Source organism: Tenrec ecaudatus, chromosome 16, assembly GCF_050624435.1.
Source record: "Tenrec ecaudatus isolate mTenEca1 chromosome 16, mTenEca1.hap1, whole genome shotgun sequence".
In the NCBI taxonomy this organism is placed as follows: domain Eukaryota; kingdom Metazoa; phylum Chordata; class Mammalia; order Afrosoricida; family Tenrecidae; genus Tenrec; species Tenrec ecaudatus.
The window spans coordinates 86384649-86403769 of record NC_134545.1 but is presented as its reverse complement, the minus strand read 5'-3'; the positions used below and the strand labels follow the sequence as shown (position 1 = coordinate 86403769).

The 19121-nt window shown below is 42.5% G+C and overlaps 1 protein-coding gene across 2 annotated transcripts in view; it reads left to right on the top strand.

The window, feature by feature from the left end:
- The window catches only part of FBXW4 (F-box and WD repeat domain containing 4), a 90010-nt gene that overhangs the window by 13568 nt on the left and 57321 nt on the right, over nt 1-19121 (top strand). The window contains exons 1-5 of one of the 2 annotated variants that reach the window (XM_075534708.1): nt 649-787; nt 8549-8644; nt 12276-12461; nt 12898-13030; nt 18917-19011. In XM_075534708.1, coding sequence (XP_075390823.1) covers nt 8550-8644; nt 12276-12461; nt 12898-13030; nt 18917-19011 — 509 coding nt within the window. In that variant the 5' untranslated portion in view covers nt 649-787; nt 8549. Of the gene's footprint in view, nt 1-648; nt 788-8548; nt 8645-12275; nt 12462-12897; nt 13031-18916; nt 19012-19121 lie in introns of those variants that run through there. The other variant, XM_075534707.1, reaches the window with a different exon arrangement.

Genomic DNA, 19121 nt, shown 5'->3' with positions numbered 1-19121 from the left:
TTGTATCAGGAGCTACGTTGCGACTTAGTGGTTTGCAAGATATTCTTGTAAAAGTGTACATCTTTAGTTGAACACAAACAAGTTCTATAACGTCTTTCAAGTTTGATGGCCTGTTTATTCAGGGTTGCTGGTACACTGCTCTGCAGTGCCATGGTTGAGAGCCCTTTTTGTAAGCACTAAGCGGTTTAAGACCTGATCCTGTGGAATTTATGACTGAATTGGACAAACAAGACATATAGCTGAGAAAAGCTAACAATACCCAGTAGTTTATGGCAGGTTCAGTCTAAGAGTTCAGATGAGACAGAGGGGAATGTTTGGAAAAATCAGGGAAATAAAGGCTTTAGCAGAATCTAAGGAAGGATGGATTTGACTAGTGCTTGGAAGAGAAAAGCAAGTGTTTGTGGGGGGCAGACGTGGGCTGCTGGCGGGAGGGAGGAGGTGGCAAGAGCTTTAAGAGTGAAGGTAGAAAAGATGGGCTGTGCTGGCTCCAAGTGCATCGTGTGCAGACATAGAGGGAGGTTGGCTAGGTCACGTGGGTTGATATTTGGAGGCTGTGTAAGGGAGGGGTAGTTCTTCTGTGCCCTCCTTGTGCCCAGTGTTGTCTTCATGCTGATGTGCTCCCTACAGCTTCCCTTCATCCTGGCCAGAGGCTACGTGATGGCTTTTCATCAAGCTCCAACCTCGGTTGTAAAGTTCTGCTGGGGCCACTGGAGGCAAGTTTAAATGAGCGAAGAAGTTACTTTGAAGTCTCTTGGGCTGCTTCAACACTTGGCAGTCCTGCCAACTTGTGAGTGTCCTTAGATGAGCTGGCTGGTGGGAAGGGATCTGCTTTAAGCACGCAGATTGAATGAATTCATAAATGGTGTGAAGTTAAAATTCCATCTCCAAGCATCACTTTGCGTAGCCTTGCCTTCTCTTCTTGGCCCAGTCCCCTGGAGATGACCTTTCTTTACACTTGGGGACAGATGCCACTCTTCCTGAGCTCCCAAGCCAGCAGGAAGTTGCAGTGATTACAGTATCCATGGTTCCAAGGTGGAATCAAAATTTAAGAGGAGGGGCTAAGGAAGGAAATTGATTTGTGATCCTGGACTTTTCCTGATTTTAGACACTATGTAGGTTGAAGACCCCTCTTTAAACAGCCCAGCCCCATCCCACCCTCCGCCATTTCTCGTCAGGGTAGGCTTTGGTTATTTGTTTCTGGCATGACACTCAGAGAGGTGCAATGAAATTGAGCTCAAGGTAACTCCCAAGATTAATTCCAGCCCTTCTGGACTCACTTGTGGCCAAGGTTTTAAAAGATAGTTGACTGTGGGTGCATGTGGTGGTGGTTTTTAGTTTAAAATAAGTCATGTGCCCAGGAATGCAGTCAAACTATAATGGTGACTAAGTGCCGGAACTCTGAGAGGGAGGGGCCCTAGTGGAAAAATGAGCCTGAGGCTAGAGAAGGAGGGCTGGGAAAATGGAAGGCTGGCCAGGCCCATAGGCCAGGTTAGAAAGTACCCCATGCATTAACTGCCATGCCAGAGGTTTATTTACAGGGCACTAATCATTGGTGGGGGAGGGGGAGGGAGAGGGGAGACACCCTCATTTTACACCCGTAGCTGGCAGAGAAATTGCCAGCCCGAGGGCATTTCAAGGATGGGAGCAAGGGTCCTTATCGAATTCCAAGGGGCACCTGCTCCTATCTTCTCCGGCACTTTGCTGCTGCTGCCTTGTTCTACCCACCCCCTCTGACTGGACAGTGACAGGTCCCCACGGGGAGGGAGGAGTACCTGTTTTTCTGAAAAAGTTTTTTTTTTAAACATATCACTTGCTTTTTCAGGTGCTCAAGCTAGTAGAACTGTAGATGGGATTTGGTCACCAGCTAGGGCAATCGTATCCATCAGAGAGGACTGAGTGAAGAGGTTGGGTGGTTAAATCCTTTTTAACAAAGTGGTACTATTTCTCAAGTCAAAGCTAAATGAAGTGGTTAGAGTCAAGGTGTGATTGGAAGGACCATAGCAAGTATTTTGATTAGGATGTTCATCTGGGGAGAGAATGCCTGCACTTGCTGTGTGGGAGCAGTTTCCAGAGTTAAACTTTGAAATTTCTTGTGGCTGTAATCAAGCCCTCAGGGTAGTGCTTTGACCCTTATTGAAGTGTCACCGAATAGCTGTTAAGTGGCCAGGGACATGAGAGAAGTGATGTCCTTATCCTGGGTCAAGAAATGAGCTGATGCTTTCCCCCTTGTTCTGGCTGGGATACAGAATATTCCATTTTCATTTCACCTCCACATACTGAGGGGGGCTTCAAAAAAGTCTTTGGAAAATGATATTATCTTAGAATTCTGGTTTGCACAACCATTTGTAGCCCCCCGCATTTCTTTCTTTTTTTTGCCGCCTCCGCCCCCTTTTAAAAAATTTTATTTCTTTATAAATTGAGAGGAGAGGTATAACTGTATCCACATGAGCTTTTCTTTTGTGTCTTGGAGAGGTTTTTTTGTATCTGGGATAAGACTGGACAGGGAATCTGATTTTGTTAAATTTGTTGAGTCCATCCTGTGAACTTACCTTTCTGTTCTCGGGGCTCTATTCATCTGGTAGTGTGGGCTGCTTTCTAGTAGTGCTGCAACTAAGGACCAAATTTACCTCAGGGAAGAATTCAGTGATACATTTATATATTTCAGCGGTAACATGTGTGGACTCAGGTCCTAATCAGTCAGCCTGAAAGATGACTCACGTTTGACCTTAGAAAAATGATTTCTACTAGTTATAATTGAATTAGAACAAGATGAAATGATTATTAAGTTAACTTCAGTGACAACACTACTAGTATATATTATCCATGAAGTATATTTATATTTGTGTAAATATATATTTGCCAACTGACCAACTGACTGGAAGAGATCCATATTTGTGCCCATTCCAAAGAAAGGTGGAAGGTGGCCCAACAGAATGTTCAAACTATAGAACGATGTCATTGATACGGCACACTAGTAACATTTTGCTTAAGATCCAACAACGTTTCTGGCAGTACATTGACAGGGAACTGCCAGAAGTTCAGGATGGATTCAGAAGAGGTTGTGAGCAAGGGATGTCATTGCTGAGGTCAGTTGGATCTTGGGTAAACGCAGAGAATGCAAGCAGGATGTTTACTTGTGTTCTACTGACTGTGTGGACCATAATAAAGTGTGGCTAACCTGGAGAAGAATGGGAATTCCAGAATACATGGATCAAGAAGCAGTTTTGTGAGCCGAACAAGGAAATGCTGCATGGGTTAAAATCAGGAACGGTGTACATCAGGGTTGTATTCTCTCACCATATTTGTTTAATCTGTATGCTGAGCAAAGCATCCGAGGAGCTGGATTATATGAAGAAGAGTGCAGCATCAGGATTGGAGGAAGGCTTATTAACAACATGCTGTATGCAGATGATACAACCTTGCTTGCTGAAAGCGAAGAAGAATTGAAGCCCTTGCTGATGAAGATCAAGGATTGTCGCCTTCAGCATGGGGTCCAGCTCAATTTAAGGAAGACCAGAATCCTCAGTAGACCCATAGGTAACATCATGATGAATGGAGAAAAGGTTGAGGTTGTCAAGAATTTTGTCTTACTTGGATCCACAATCAATGTTTGTGAAGCAACAGTCAAGAGCTCAAAAGATGTGTTGCACAAGACCTCTTTAGAGTCTTGAAGAGCAAGGATCTTACTTTGAGGACTAAGGTGGGCCTAACCCAGCCATGGTATTCTCCACTGTATCACATGCATGTGAAAATTGGACATTGAATAAGGAAGACGCTAGAAGACTCGATACTTTTGACTTGTGCTGGAGAAGAATATTGAAAGGACCATGGACTGCTAAAAGGACAAACATCTGTATTAGAAGAGGTAAAGCCAAAAAAAAAAAAAAAGAAGAAGAAGAAGTAAAGCCAGAGTGCTCCTTAGAGGCAAGGATGGCAAGACTTTGTATTACGTACTTTGGACATATTGTCAGAAGAGACCAGTCCCTGGAGGACATCACGTTTGGTAAAGTGGAGGGGCAGCGAAAAAGAAGAAGGCCCTCGACAAAATGGATGGACACAGTGGCTGCATCAATGGGCTTGGGCATAGGAACCATTGTGAGGATGGCTCCGGACTGTGCAGTGTTTCTTTCTGTCGTGCACAGGGTTGCTGTGGGTTGGAGCTGACTCAATGGCACCCAATACCAACAACAATAACAACATATTTACATAGCTTATACTTTGTTTTGGTTGTCTTTAAAACAATGCAATTATGTTAAATCTTATCCTTATACCATAGGCAAAGAATTTGACTATTAGAGCAGTTAAGTACCCAGGGTTATATAATTAGTAAGATAAATAAAAAGACCTATAAAAAATAATGTGACATAATTGAAAAATCAAGTATTGCTCATGTCCTAAAGCACCATCTATTTATACCTTCTGACCTATTCTCAATGGAGATGTGTAATCTTATGCATTGTCTCCTCATTGCTACCTTTATGAATTAGACTTCATTTTAAATTGACTGTGACTTGCTATATACTCTTTTCCAAAATGTTTTGCAGCCCTCACATTTGTCAGATCTGGTGGCCGCATATTCTGCTGCATTAGTTTACAGCTCCCCCCCACAGACAGCCATTTGGACTATTTCCAGATTTTTGATCTAATATATAGCTGCAACTATAAATATCTTTGTAAAAAATGTGCCTTTTATTTTTTTCCCTTTTGAATGATTTCTGCATGACATAGTGGGAATGCTGGGTCAGAAACTATTATTTCACAGACTTTTGTCTTGAGAGACAGAATTCTTTCTTAAGGGCTGGACCAGTTGAACGTGCTACTAGCAATATATAACCAGATTCAAAGCCTCTGTTCAAACCAAGGTCAGTGTCAGGCCTTTCCACTTATGAAGGTGCTTCAAAAAGTTCATGGAAAATAGAATTTTTCTACACATTAAAAAATCATTTTATTGGGGGCTCTTACAGCTCTTATAACATTCCATACATCAATTGTATCAAGCATATTTGAACATACTTTGCCGTCATCATTTTCTAAATATTTACCTTCTATTTGAGCCCATGGTATTAGCTCCTCTTTTTTCCATCTCCCCTGTACCCTCATGACCCCTTGATAAAGTATAAATTAGTATTTTCGTATCTTATACTGACCACTGTCTCCCTTCATCCATGCTTCTTTTGTTCGTCCTCCTGGGTCTATATACTTTTTGAAGCCCTTTTGTATATGGATCCTTTAAGACATATTTATTTATATAAATCTTTTATTGGGGGCTCTTATAAAATCCATATATCAATTGTATCAAGCATATTTGTACATGTTGCCTTCATCATTTTCAAAATATTTCCTTTCTGTTTGAGCCCTTGGTATCAGCTCCTCTTTTTTCCCTTTCCTCCCCCCACCTTCCCACCCTTATAGGCCCCTGATAAATTATAAATTATTATTTTCATACACTGCCCGCTGTCTCCTTTCGACTACATTAAATGTGGGTGTCAGTAAAATCATAGTTGTTGTAAGATGTTTCCCCAGGTTTGTTGTGTGAGTGAGTGTTGTCATAGCCTCTGTTGGATGTGGGTGCCACAGTGGTGGAGAGTGTTACCTTGATGGATTTTTTCAAGTCCCCTCAATATTTTAGAGAGAACAGGATAGTAGTAACTGTTAATTTCCTTCTACTCTGTTACTTTCATTTTCTCCCCGCTCCTCTAATTGTATTCAGCATTTAAAGAGCTCTGGAGGTGTGTGGGTTACAAATCGGGCTGCTAACCACAAGGTTGGTTGTTCAAACCCACCATGAGAGAAAGAAGAGGCTTTCTGCTCCTGTAAAAATGTACAGCTTCAGAAACCCAAAAGGGCAGTCTACTCTGACCTATATGCTTACTATGAGTGGGAATCAACTTGATGGCAGCAAGTTTGGTTTGGTTTTATGCAGCATTTGGCATTGCTCGCAATTCTCGGATAGGTATTGGACTACTAACCACAAGCCAGCAGTTCAAATCCGCCAGGTGCTCAGCAGAAGAAGAGACTGCTCTCGTAAAGATTTTTAGCTTCAGAAACTCTATAGGATCACTCTGAGTTGTAATAGTCTGGATGGCAGTGACTTATGGAGCACTTAGAATGTAGTAGTATCAAACCTGACTACCTGGTAATTGATACACTTCTTATATCTATAATCATGGAATCAGCTCCTCTCTTCTTTGAAATATATACGATTTCCTTTTAGTTTAAAAATACTTTAAATTTACTCTTGAATCTTTTTTGGAATTTATTGTATTATGGAGTGAGATGATAAGTTATTTTGTTCTGTGTATACACAGTTTTTATCAGCAGCATTTATTATTAGATTAGTGAATATTTTTCTTTTTATACAATATATTGTTGGAAAATTGATAAAAGTACAAAGTGGAAAAAATACCAGTTGTAGTTGACCATTCATAGTTAATGAATATATTTTAGGAGTATATCTTTCCTGGATTCTTCTCAGGGTGCATATTTTCCTCCTTCCTTCTCATGCTTCTAATCAAGGGGGGAGCATGCTGTACGCACCTGCAGTACTGAGGAGTGTCAGCACGAACTGAGTCTTGATTTCTTTGCTTAGTTTAACATTTTACTTTGTTATAAGTTAATGTAATGTCAATTTGGGTCATTTTTGGCTTTTTAAAAAATTGAAGTACAGGCTTGCTTGTTGCATATCTCAAATGTCTTCTCATCAGACAGAAACAGTTTAATTGTTCTATCAACAAAAATGTATTTATAAGTATTGTACATAAGACATTGTGTGAATAAGAGTAATGCCTGGTACATAGTAAACACCATATGAAATGTTTTTTACATAAATTAATATTTGAGATCACAAGTCAGACAGATTATAACATTTGAAGTCATTTTAAAAGGGTCTCCAATTGGTGATTTAAACTCTACCTACTCTGTTGACAAGATTTTTCAGTAGTAAGGTTGGTAATAAAAATATTTTTTCTGGTTAACCTTCAGCTAGCCAGAAAATTATAGCAGAAAAACCTTTTCTTGAACAGTTATGTTTCCTGCAGTATTTCAAAAGATTAAAATGAAATCATGGATATATAAAAAATTTAAATGCCTGGTTAAAGTATAACAGATTAAAATGATAAATTGGAAAAGTTTACAAAGCAGAATTTTAAAAGAGCTCCTACAGATGCATAAGAAAAGGGTCAAAAACCTGATAGGAAGATGGGCAAAGGACTTGAACAGGCATTGTACAGTTGACCTACTGGTATTTTTAGGCATGGTTGAGTCCATCCTGACCGAGTGACCCAAGGTACACTGCCCTGTACTGAGCTGTTCCCACAGTCATTGAGCGCATTGTTGCAGGCAGCTCTTTGAGGACCATCCTCTTCTTCACGAATCCTCCACTTCACTAAGCATGGTGTCCTTTTCCAGCGCCTGTCCCTCCTGATCACATGCCTGGAGTATGCAGCAAAGTCTCACCATCCTCACCTCTAAGGAGCATTCTGGCATGTTCTAAGATAGAAGATTTTTTTTTTTTGTTCTTCTGACAGTTCATGGGATTTTCTATATTAATCACCAACTTCATCTCTCAAAGACATAAATTCTTCTTTGTCTTCTGTATTCATTGTCCAGCTCTTGCATGCATATGAGGCGATTACTTTTAATAAACACATGATGTGATATTCAATCTTATTTGTAATTAAAGAATACAGTTAAAACAAGAAGAAGGAATCATTTTTTACCTCTTAAAATGGCAAAGATAAAAAAGCAATAATAAAGTGTTAAGAACATGAAAAGTAAGAAAAGACTAGGGAGCTGTCATGGACTAGAAGAGACTTATCGACACATTGACCTATTTCAGAAATAGATCACCTGGGCTTGGCTTCTTGAACAGAAAAAGAGACATTAGTGGAAAAGCTGGTGAAATTTGAATACCAGCAAGAATTTCGTAATAGTACCATATTTGTGTTAATGTCTCAGTTTTGAGAAATTACAGTGGCTATGTAAGATGGTACCATTAAGGGAAGTTGGGTAAAGGGTATATGGGAACAGTATAATATTTACCTTTACTGACCATCTAAAATTATTCCAAAATAAAGTTTAGCCAAAGAAAAAAGGAACAAAGATACTCAAAAACCCTCACATAATATTGGAAGTGTAAGTTGGTATGGCATCTTTTGGCTGTTAATTTGGTAATATCTATTTAAAAATTCATTTTCTTTGATCTATTCAATACTATTTGAAAAAATTATTATATGTACATGGAGATACAAATGCATTTGCTGTAATATTATCTATCATAGCAGGAGCCTGGAAACCTTTTAACTCAATAAGTAGATAATTGATTAAATTATAATAAAGTTACACAGTGGAATTCTAGGTAGCTGATAAAGAGAATGAAATGGATCTAAATATTATTTGTATGGAATGATCCTCAAGATAGATTGTTAGGAAAGCAATGAGTAGAATGTTATACCACTTAAAATGTTTTTAATTTTTACTTTTGTAAAGAGGGGGTTTCTGAATCCTTGCTCTGTAAGCTCATGGATTTTCTCTGATTGTCTGGAAACAGGATGGCGGGTGTTCCAGTGAAGGACCGGGTGAAGGTGTCTCAGAACTGGAGGTCAGGGCGCTGTCGAGAGGCAGTTCTGATGAAGTGGAAATGCAGGTAAGTAGTTTTGACTCTTCAAAGCTGCTTGGGACAGGAAAGCTTGTTGGAAAATAGGAAATGCTGCAGGTTGGGTGGCATTGGTAAGCTTTTAAACACCACCGCAGGGTGCATCAGAAGGACAAATTTTTATCACATTGAAAAAGAAAAGATGACAAGAAAGGTACTAATTAAGGTAGCAGATGGACATTGGGCCTCTACTCAAGTACTCCCTCAATGCAAGAACACTGCTCTAATAACTTGGCAATCTGATGCTCACCTTCCTGACATGATCACCAAAGACAAAGCGGGTGCATAAGCAAATGTGGTGAAGAAAGCTGATGGTGTCTGGCTATCGGAAGATATAGCATCTGAGATCTTAAAGGCATGAAGATAAACAAGCAGCCATCTAGCTGAGAAGCAACAAAGCCCACGTGGAAGAAGCACCCAGCCTGTGTGATCGCTAGGTGTCGACAGGATCAGTTATCAGGCATCAGAAGACACAAAACAAACAATCGTATCGATGCTAATGAGGGGGGTTGACGTGGAGACCCAAAGCCCATCTGTAGACAATTGAACATCCTCTCGCAGAAGGGTCACTAGGAGGGGACGAGTCAGCCAGGGTGCAGTATAGCACCGACGAAACATACAACATTCCTTTAGTTCTATAGTGCCCTCCCCCCACACCCGCCCACTATCATGACCCCAGTTCTACCTTATAAATCCAGCTAGAGCAGAGCATGGACACTGGTATAGATAAGAGCTGTTGACACACGGAATCCTGGACAGATAAACTCCTTTGGAACAGTAATGGGTGTAGTGATACCATGAGGGTAGAGGGAAGGTTGGGGTTGAAAGGGGAAACCAATTGCAATGATAGACATACAATGCCCCCATCCCCACCGCCAGGGGGGCAAACAACAGAAACGGGTGTAAGATATGAAAATAATAATTTATAATTTATCAAGGATTCAATGAGTGGGGGAAGGAGAGGAAAAAAGAGGAGCTGATACCAAGGGCTCAAGTAGAAAGAAACTATTTTGAAAAGTATGATGGCAACTTATAAAGCAAATGTGCTTTATAAAATGCATGTGTGGATTGTTCTAAGAGCCCCAAATGAAATTATTTATTTTTTTAAAAAAGGAAGGCACTTTAGCCAAAATTTAAACTATATTTTTTTCTGATTATAAAAATGATAAATGTTTGTTATAGAAAGTTGAAGAAGAAAAAGAGACTTCTACAGGAGAGAGTAAAAGCTTAAACTCTTCCACTCAGAGATGACCTCTACTAACTTATCAAAGGCAATAAATAAAGCTGATATTTGAGCCCATCTTGTTACACTATTGCTGCTCTTTCCATCTACTGTAAGGAATTACTCCTTCCCTCTTGGCTTCTCCTCTGCTTTACTAAAAGGCAAAAAAGGATCTTAAAGGTGTGGCTACGTGTTACAGGTGGCAGGGCTTAGAAAAATTACTAGGACCTTTATATAGTGGGGTTTTTTTGAGTGCCAAAAGAAGCAGGGTACTCAATTTATTTTTTATTGACATTATCTAACTCATCCATATATATCCATTCACATACAGGTCTATTGTTCAATCTCATTAGGTGGGGTTATCCAATCATCAATGCTGTCAACCTCCCTTTCCCCCCTTCTCACATACTGTACCCTCGGGGGACCATTACTCCTGTCACTGTCTCTGAGGTACATCATGGTTTTGGCATTGCTACTGCCACAGATTTATGCATCATCGATGCTAAATTATTTCATATAAATTATTTGATTCCTTACCAAATGATAACAACAAAAAGCCCAGTCCTTTTTGGCTGGTTGGCATGGATAGAGCAAGTGCCGATTCCCCATTCCAGCATGACTTATACCTGTGCTGATGGTACAGGTAGGCTGCTTTTGTTTGATGAACCTGATTGTCTTGCATGGGTTCAGTTCCTGGTGGTTCCACTGTGAACCACAGGAGAGAAAGATGGATTTTTATGATGAGGGGTTTTGCCTTCTGCTCCTTGATTGGAATTTTTAATACCTGAAAATTGAGTTTATTTTTCTATCAGGGTTTTGCCCCTGATGTCTTTTGGGGCTAATTTCGAGTAGCTTGGCAAACAAACACATGAAACAGTGACAAGGCTGCCCTGGGATTCTCTGTTCCTCACCTGGCATGAACCTGGCTTCTTATCCTGGGTAGATGGCGATTTACCAGATGGCTCGAAAAACTTGGATTCTGACTTCTGAGCCTGCTGCTTGCTGCTCCCTTGAGTGTTCCCCATATTCGTGCCTGTGGATGTTGCTGTGGAATGGGTACACCGAGAAAGAATGCAGGCATCTATACGCATGCTCTGCGTGTTCCACGTAATATATGCACACACTTGTAAAAACCTCATGAGCAGAAACTCAGTTACTACTAAGTCCAAACTGCATTTAATGGCCCGGCAAGTCAATTTGCAGAACTTTTCTACATTCCCATGACACTTGTATTAGGAGCCTGGGGAAGAAACACAGCCCAGTTTGCTCAGACAGGCTTGGCAGTGGGAGATGGTAAATGGGGATAAATCAGCTGTCCCTATGCTTTACTTGGGACCTGGAAGCTCCAGGACCCTTATGTAGAGTAGGCCAGGCTGTTTGGATGTCTCCCTTTGGAAAGGGGTTTCGGCCCCACCAGAGAACTTAATATCTAGCAGAATCCTTCTTAAGGCTCTCTTCATGTGGAGGAGCTGGCCTGGGCCTTCTAATGCTGCTTTCTCTTGCCAAATTGTCATGGGAATGTTTAACTATGTGTAGGTTTTTCTTATCAGCTGCTTTCGAGAACTGACTATTTCTTTGTAGCCCCTGAACTGTAGCAGACTGCTCTGGGGCTGTGTTTTTCCATTGCCACACTTACCCTCATATCCAGAGATGTAGATATCCCCTGTGAGGATCTAGGTATCTAATCAGTACATTAGCATCCTTTCCTAAATGGCTTTATTCCTTCCACATACAAATGGCCCCTTTGCTCTAGTCGGACAAGGGAATGGAGCTTCCCCAGGGCTTGCTCTTCTCATCACCCCCTCACTGAGCAGAGAGGCATGCATGGAGGCTTGAAACCTTGAAGCTCACTACTTTACACTTGAAATCAGTGAGCATGCAGAAAGAAACACAATTATTTCACCTGGCTGGAAGGATTCTTTGTGACCCTCCTCACCTTTTATCATTGAATTTCCAAATTCTCCTTACCTAGCACAGGTCTAGGTCACCGGTAATTGAAATCTTCAGCATTCTCCAGTTAAGTCCAAACTCACTGTCAATGAGTCAGTCTGACTTATGGCAACCCAATAGAGGGTTTCCAAGGCTATAAATGTTTACGGGAGCAGAGAGCCTCATCTTTTCCCCAGAGGCAACTGGTGGATTTGAACTTGTCTGCCAGTGCCCCCAGGGCTTCTCTGATTCCTTTTTAGAAAATCCAAAGAAAATTGGGTCATCCAGCTTGATCACTCTCATTTTCTGAGGCTGGTCTAGGGGAAGGCAATTTTAGAGAGGCGTGAGGTCTATAGACTGTTACTTACCCATGCAAGTTGTCCTTGAGAGGTTGGGATCAGTGAGCTTCTCCAAAGATCTGAATTTTCATGCGGCATCTCAACTTTTATCTTTTGTTTTCTCTCTCTGCAGTCAGATGCCCTGGATGCAGCTAGAGGGTGATTCTCTGTACATCTCCCAGGCTAATTTCATCTTGGCCTACCAGTTCCGCCCAGATGGTGCCAGCCTGAACCGCCGGCCCCTGGGAGTCTTCGCCGGGCATGATGAGGATGTTTGCCACTTCGTGCTGGCCAACTCGCACATTATCAGTGCCGGAGGGTGAGTGCAGCAGGCTCTCCTGCTACTCCCTTCCTGCCTCTGACTTTTTTGTCTCAACTCCAAGGGGAAGAAGAGAGAGACTAAGGAAGAGGTGGTAGCTTTTTTGTTTCCATTCAAAGTCAAGGTATTTAACTGAAGGCAGCTGATTGGGTCAGCTGGAGAAGGAAATAGGGGGGGAAAAAAAGCCTTTTAATGAAAAGAGAAGCTGATTTGAATACTCTAGATAGGATCAGTTTATTTCATCTCTCAGCTTTGTTCAACCCCGTGTACAAAGAAGTAACGGTATCTAGAAGCTCAGCCCCGTATTGGGCGGGAACTGCATAAGCCTTAGCAAATTTGGACATCATCAGGGCCTCGGGCTGTTTCTGTGGACCTTTTCTTTTTCTCCAGAGAGAATAATTGGCTATTGGGGATGGGCTTCTTATTTCTCTCCCAGAGATGGGAAGATTGGCGTTCATAAGATTCACAGTACCTTCACTGTCAAGTACTCGGCTCATGAACAGGAGGTGAACTGTGTGGACTGCAAAGGGGGCATCATTGTGAGCGGCTCCAGGGACAGGACAGCCAAGGTGAGGTGGTCTTCCCCTTACATAGTTATTCCCTCCTGTCTAGAGGGAGCAGGGTGGGAGAGGGTGGATAGGGCCGTGAGTCCCAGGATTGGCTGAAAGCATTGGGTGGGGGCAGGGGGAAAGCCAACACAATAAAGGGCTCACTTATGTGCCTCTGGCATGCAGCTTGCCATGCCAGGCTGTGTCCCTGCCAGCTGGACTGGGAAAGGAGTGGACAGTGGTTGGGCAGCCTGCCACTCACTTGAAATGTGGCGTGAACGCAAAAACAGAGCCTGGCCAGCTTTTCCTCCCAGAGCTGAGTTTCCTCAAGTTTGTGGGTTGAGTCTCGACCCCAAATTTTATTTTAAAATCTCCCTCCTCTTGCTTTGCTCTCTGTTGAGGGAGGTTAATTTTTCACCACCTTGTTTATGAGCAATCAGGCTGATAATTAAAATGTGTTTTTACTGCCTCTCTAGAGGCTGATGTGGTCAGTAAGCAGTAGCCAGACAACTGGGGAAGGGTGTTGTTTGCGGTGTCATTGCCAAATTGCCTTGTCTACAGTCAGACATCTGTCAAGGCACCAAAGACTGAGGCTGATAAGTAGCGGGACCTGCTATTATGGACTCAGCTCATTCACGTCTGGGTCAAGCAGGCGCCCACCCAGGAGACACAGAAGACATTTTCTCCATCCCGTGTCCAGCAGCCCTAGTCAGGACCTTTGCCTGCCTGGATCTTTGGGGCTGCGGTGAGAACTATGCTGACAATTCAGGTGATGGTGCAGGAGCCCCAGTGGTGGCTTACTCGCCTGTTTCCTGGCATCTGGAGGCTCTAAAGTGCTAACAGAAGCAAAATACTTGTTGGGGTCAGCAAGTAAGACAGTTACACTGCAGAGGACTAGCGAGACTGTACTTAGTAACTTTTCTGGCTCCTGGTACCTCTGGTGGTTTTCTTCATGTAGAAATGTTACTAATTTATTTACAAAGAAGAGCTAGGTTTTGCTCCTTTCTAATTAGCGAAATTTCTCCTATTTTCTTACTTATACTCTGTATTCTGTCAGAGACATGCGCATCAGCACAGGGGGCTTGATGAAAAGTCAGCAAATTTATTGAACTAACATGGGAAGGAATTTCCAGCCACCTGCGTCCCATCCCCCATACTTATTTCAGGGTTCTTAGTGGTCACGGGACTTTCTATTCCCATGAAGATTTACTGTCTCAGAAACTCAAAGGGGCAGTTCTACCCTGTCCCATAGGGTCACTATACATTGGCATCAACTCAATGGCAGTGTTTGTTTTTTTGTGGGCCACATTCCTTGCAAAGTTACTGACCTCAGCTTCCAGTCCCGCTCAACAGTTGGTTTGCACAGAAACTTTTTGTGGCAGGTGCAACCCGAATATTCCCATCTCTGCCGGCTTCTCTTCATGATGTCTGGTTCTCTCTTCTGTCTTGTTTTCTGTGTCTGATACCCAGAGCAGCATAAAACTAAGCTTTATGGCCACAGGTAGCAAGCAGCTCAGGGATATGCGGTGCTTGCAGTCAGGGTGTAACCTTCATTTTGTTTGGTATATGGGGTTAGTTTCATGTTTACAATGTTGACTTAGACCTGTTTAGTGGCTTAGAAGTTTTCAAGCCTGCAAACAGGTACTTCCTTGTCCTAAGAGTCTGTCTCCACAGTCCACCTTCGACCGTTTGGGGGTTTCTTTTAGGCCAGTGGCGGCACTCTCATCGCGGGTGCTGCTTCAGTTCCTGACAGCTGCCTGTCGTGTTGGGGGTCCCCTGGAAACTCCAGGCCAGCTCATCTTCTCAGCTTTCTGATGCTGCTTGGGTTCCTTCCTTTTGTTCTTGTCTGCACATCCAGCAAAGACATCATTCTGGCCCATTTGTCCATTGCCTGCAATTAGTCTTTTAGACTCAGCTCTCCATTGCTTTTGAGTGGAACCCGCACTTCTGTAACTGCATCCACAGCCTTCTAAAGTACTTGAATCTACTTGAGAGCTTATAGCCATATTGACTGTAAACATCTGTAGCCCTTTGAGGGCAGGGTATGGGGAGGAGGAGTTTATGTACGAGGAAAGAAGGATTTATTTTACCTGCGTGAAGGGAACCAAAAGTCTGTTAAAATGTCTGCCGGAGGGACCCCCCCAGGGAGCCTGTTTCCCTGCCCCCTCCAACCCTGGTTTCAGACTTTTTGTCTGGCCTGAGCTTCCGTGGGGCTGGCCTCATTCCGAGTTGTGAAGATGAAGGCTTACATTCTTGATGGGCCTGAACTGGTTCTGACAGTTCCTTTATGCCTTCCTTCATGTGTCTGTCTGTTCCTTCATTCTGTACAAGTGCCTGCTCCTCTGTCCTGAAAGGGAGTTGAAACGGGTGCACTTGGTTGAAAAGCAGATCAGAATTGAAGTATAAGGCTCTGGAGAAACGGCCAAAGAGTTTGGAGGGTGGACAGATCATATTTATCTTGATATTTGACTTGACGGAGGAAGGAGCATTTGAGCTGGTGCTTTTGCCTTCTTCAGTCATTTTTCAATGGATAGCTTCCCTTTGTGACAACCTAGAAAGTTACCGGGCATTGTACTAAGAATTTCATATTTATTCGTTTCCTCATTTTATCCTCTAGGGTAAATTTCTCCCCTGTATAATTGTGCTCCTACTATGTTTTTGATACTCAATACACCCAACTGTCTCAAGTTTATTTTAAAAGGGTCTCCGTTATTATTACAAATGATTTGTAAATAGCGTCTGTAAGCACCACCCACTAAAGCCAAAGATGAAGCGATTGAAGATTTTTACCAGTATCTGCAGTCTGAAATTGATAAAACACCACCGGTGATTGGAATGCAGAAGTTGGAGATAAAGAAGATCAGTTGTTGGAAATATGATTTTGGTGACAGAAATGATGCTTATATCACATGATCGATTTTTGCATGCCCAATAACTTACTCATTTACAAATACCTTTTTCAACAACATAAACAATAACTATATTCTCGGACTTCACCAGATGGAATGCTCAAACTATGCTGAGCAGATAATTTGAGAAGCTCAACTATACGAAGAAGAATGCAGCTTCAGGATTGGAGGAAGACTCATTAGCAACCTGCAATATTCTTATGACACAACCTTGTTTGGCTGAAAATGAGAACTTGAAGCATTTACTGATGAAAATCAAAGACTACAGTATGGAATACACCTTAACATAAGGAAAACAAAAATCCTTACAAGTAGACCAATAAGCAACATCATGAAAAACAGAGAGAATACTGAAGTTGTCAAAGATTTCATTTGGCTTGACTCCACAGTCAGCACCCATGAAAGCAGCAGTCAAGAAATCAAATGACATACTGCACTGGGCCAATCTGCAAATGACCTCTCTAAAGTGTTAAAGAGCCGAACTATCACTTTGAGAACTAAAGTGTTACTAATCAAAGCTAAGAGATTATCAGTTGTCTGATAAGCATGTTAAAGATGGACAATGAATATGGAAGACCAAAGAATTGATGCCTTTGAATTATTCTGTTGGTGAAAATATTAGCTGTACCATGGACTGCTGGAACAAACAAACCTGTCTGGGAAGAAGTACAGCCTGAAGAATGCTCCTGAAAAGTGAGGTTGATGAGACTTTGTCTCACATGCTTTGGACATGTTGTCAGTGGAGACCAGTCCTTAGAGAAAGACATCATGGTTGGTAAAGTATAGGATCAGTGAAGAAAGAGGAAGAGCCTCAGTGCTAGAAGATTCAATACTCTCAATTTGCATCTACATACAATGCCTAACAGCAACAACAATGAATAACAATAACGAATAACTTTATAATGGATTTACTGTAATTTACCCACTCTGTTACTAGATGCTTATATCCATTTTTTTTCCTTTAGTAATAATAATCACTAGTATTGAGTGCCTAATACCTGCCAAATTCTCCTCACTTTCCCACACTTTAATCCTGCAAACTAGGCATTATTTATCAGTTTACAAATAGGGACACTGAGCTAAGAGGTTGTGAAACACTCTAAAATCAAAGTTAGTAAGTAACCGTGAGGGTTGACACTCAGATCTGTCTGATTCCAAGTCTGTGTACTCGTTCTGCAATAGTAAATTACATAGAATATTTTTAGCTCTTGGATTTTTCTGGTGTTAGGATTATTTTCTTAGGCTAGATTCTGAACAATAGAATTGCCCAGTCAAAAACTATGGTCATCAAAAAAACCCCACTATGGTCATTTTAAGTCTTGATATATTACCACATATCTCCTTAAAGGGCTGTATAAATGTTGACTCCTAGAGACATGTCTTTCAGGGGTAAGTTTGTGTTGGAGTTGGCCATTGAGTATGAAGACAAGAGCAACATTATTATTGTCACCTCCTGTCCCTCAGGCATCAGTTGGATAGTGTGCCTCAGAAGAGGCCAGGAAATCCACTTTTCCAAGATCATGTTCAAATTCGGCAGCATGCCTTCTGAGTGTTTCCTGGAGACTAGGAAACTCCTTCTGTGGTTTGCCTAGACTGTCCCCAACCTTTGTTGTCAGAGTCTTTAGTGTCTTCTGTCTCTAAAGAACCTGCCTTCCCGGGTGGTTTGCATCAGGGAGAAGGCTAGAGTCTCTGAAAGAGGACATTCGAAGTCCATCTAGTTACCTCCAAAGAGATGTAGACCCACGAGAGGAAGCCAGAGACATGGCACTCTAGGAAAGTTGTGGTATTTACTTTTGTTTTTCGTCCGTCCTTGTTCAGGATCTGCTTGTTAAATTTATTTTCTTTTCCTTGTTTTGGGAAAAGTAGCCCATTCACCTCTGCCCCCTTTGTTCAGACACACACAAACTCAAAGTAACACTTTCTCCTTTTATAGGGAAGAGATATCATGTGACCCTTAGAAGGCATGCCCACCCCCTACTCCCTCACCTTCCCCTTAAGCCCAAGGAATGTTTCCTTGGTGTTCTTCCATCTAAGGTCCTGGCTGAGTTCTGCGTGTTCCCCTTATAGCACTGCAGGGACCTGGAGAGGTCATTGATCCATCTGGCCACCTCAGGATCGCTCCTTGGCTGCTGTCTGGGGACAGCCCTGCTCATTGAAGGTTTCCTTGCTGTTTGGTTAGAGGCTTAGTTCCCCATGTGTGTCATCTAGGGTAGGGTGAGGTGAGGGGAGGGGAGAGCCTGATGCTTAATGGGAGTTCTCTAAATGCACTGACTGCTGAGAGGGCTCTGTGAGTGTTGATTAGCGTTAAGCCCAGAGTGGCTGCTAATGTACATTCCTGACTGATAGGGACCAGATAATGTGCTCCAAGCAATATTTTTAACCTGTGGGAGATATGGAAGCTTAAAAGGGTTAAGCTTTTCTGCTGCTTTTGGTGACACTAGGTGCTAAATTCCCTGCTGACATGAATAGCATTGGATCCTGCGCATTATCAACAAACAAACAACAATACACCACCTTCCTTCTTTGAAGTCCCTCTTCTTCCATTCTTCCCTTCTCTTCCATCTTTCATTCTTACTCCTCTCTCTAATTCTCTCTGTGTCTGTTCGTGTGCCTTGATCTTCTTGCTCTCCCCACCTGAAGAATCATGGTGGTGAGAGATAGGCAGAGCAACAGCCACCCACGTGAGAGGGTTATGAGAGCAGCGCGTGCCCCTCCAGCTCTGTCTTCTCAGGTCTCCCCTGAGGAATGTGCAGCACCCCAGTGCTTGGCGGAAAATGGACTGTTGAGTAATGACTGCTGGGTGGAGGCCCAGAAGGGCAGTGTGGACTGAGCACTAGGATCTCACTAAGTTCCCTCCGCTGAGACCCTGGCCTGTGTTCATACACAACAGAAGGGATTCTCCATTCCATACCTCCCTAGGGACAGGCCTCACCGGGCACGTTCCTCTGCACCCACATCTCAGGCAATGCCGATTGAGAGCTCTGTCTCCTGTTTTTAGGTGTGGCCTTTGGCCTCGGGCCGCCTGGGGCAGTGCTTACACACCATCCAGACTGAAGACCGAGTCTGGTCGATTGCTATCAGTCCACTGCTCAGGTAAGGGAGACATGTTTGGATATGGTTTTGTGCCCTATAACGAATATTTTTATTTTACTAGGTCAGGTAGGCTAGCAAATCTCCCAGGTATATATTCTAGGTTGTTTGGG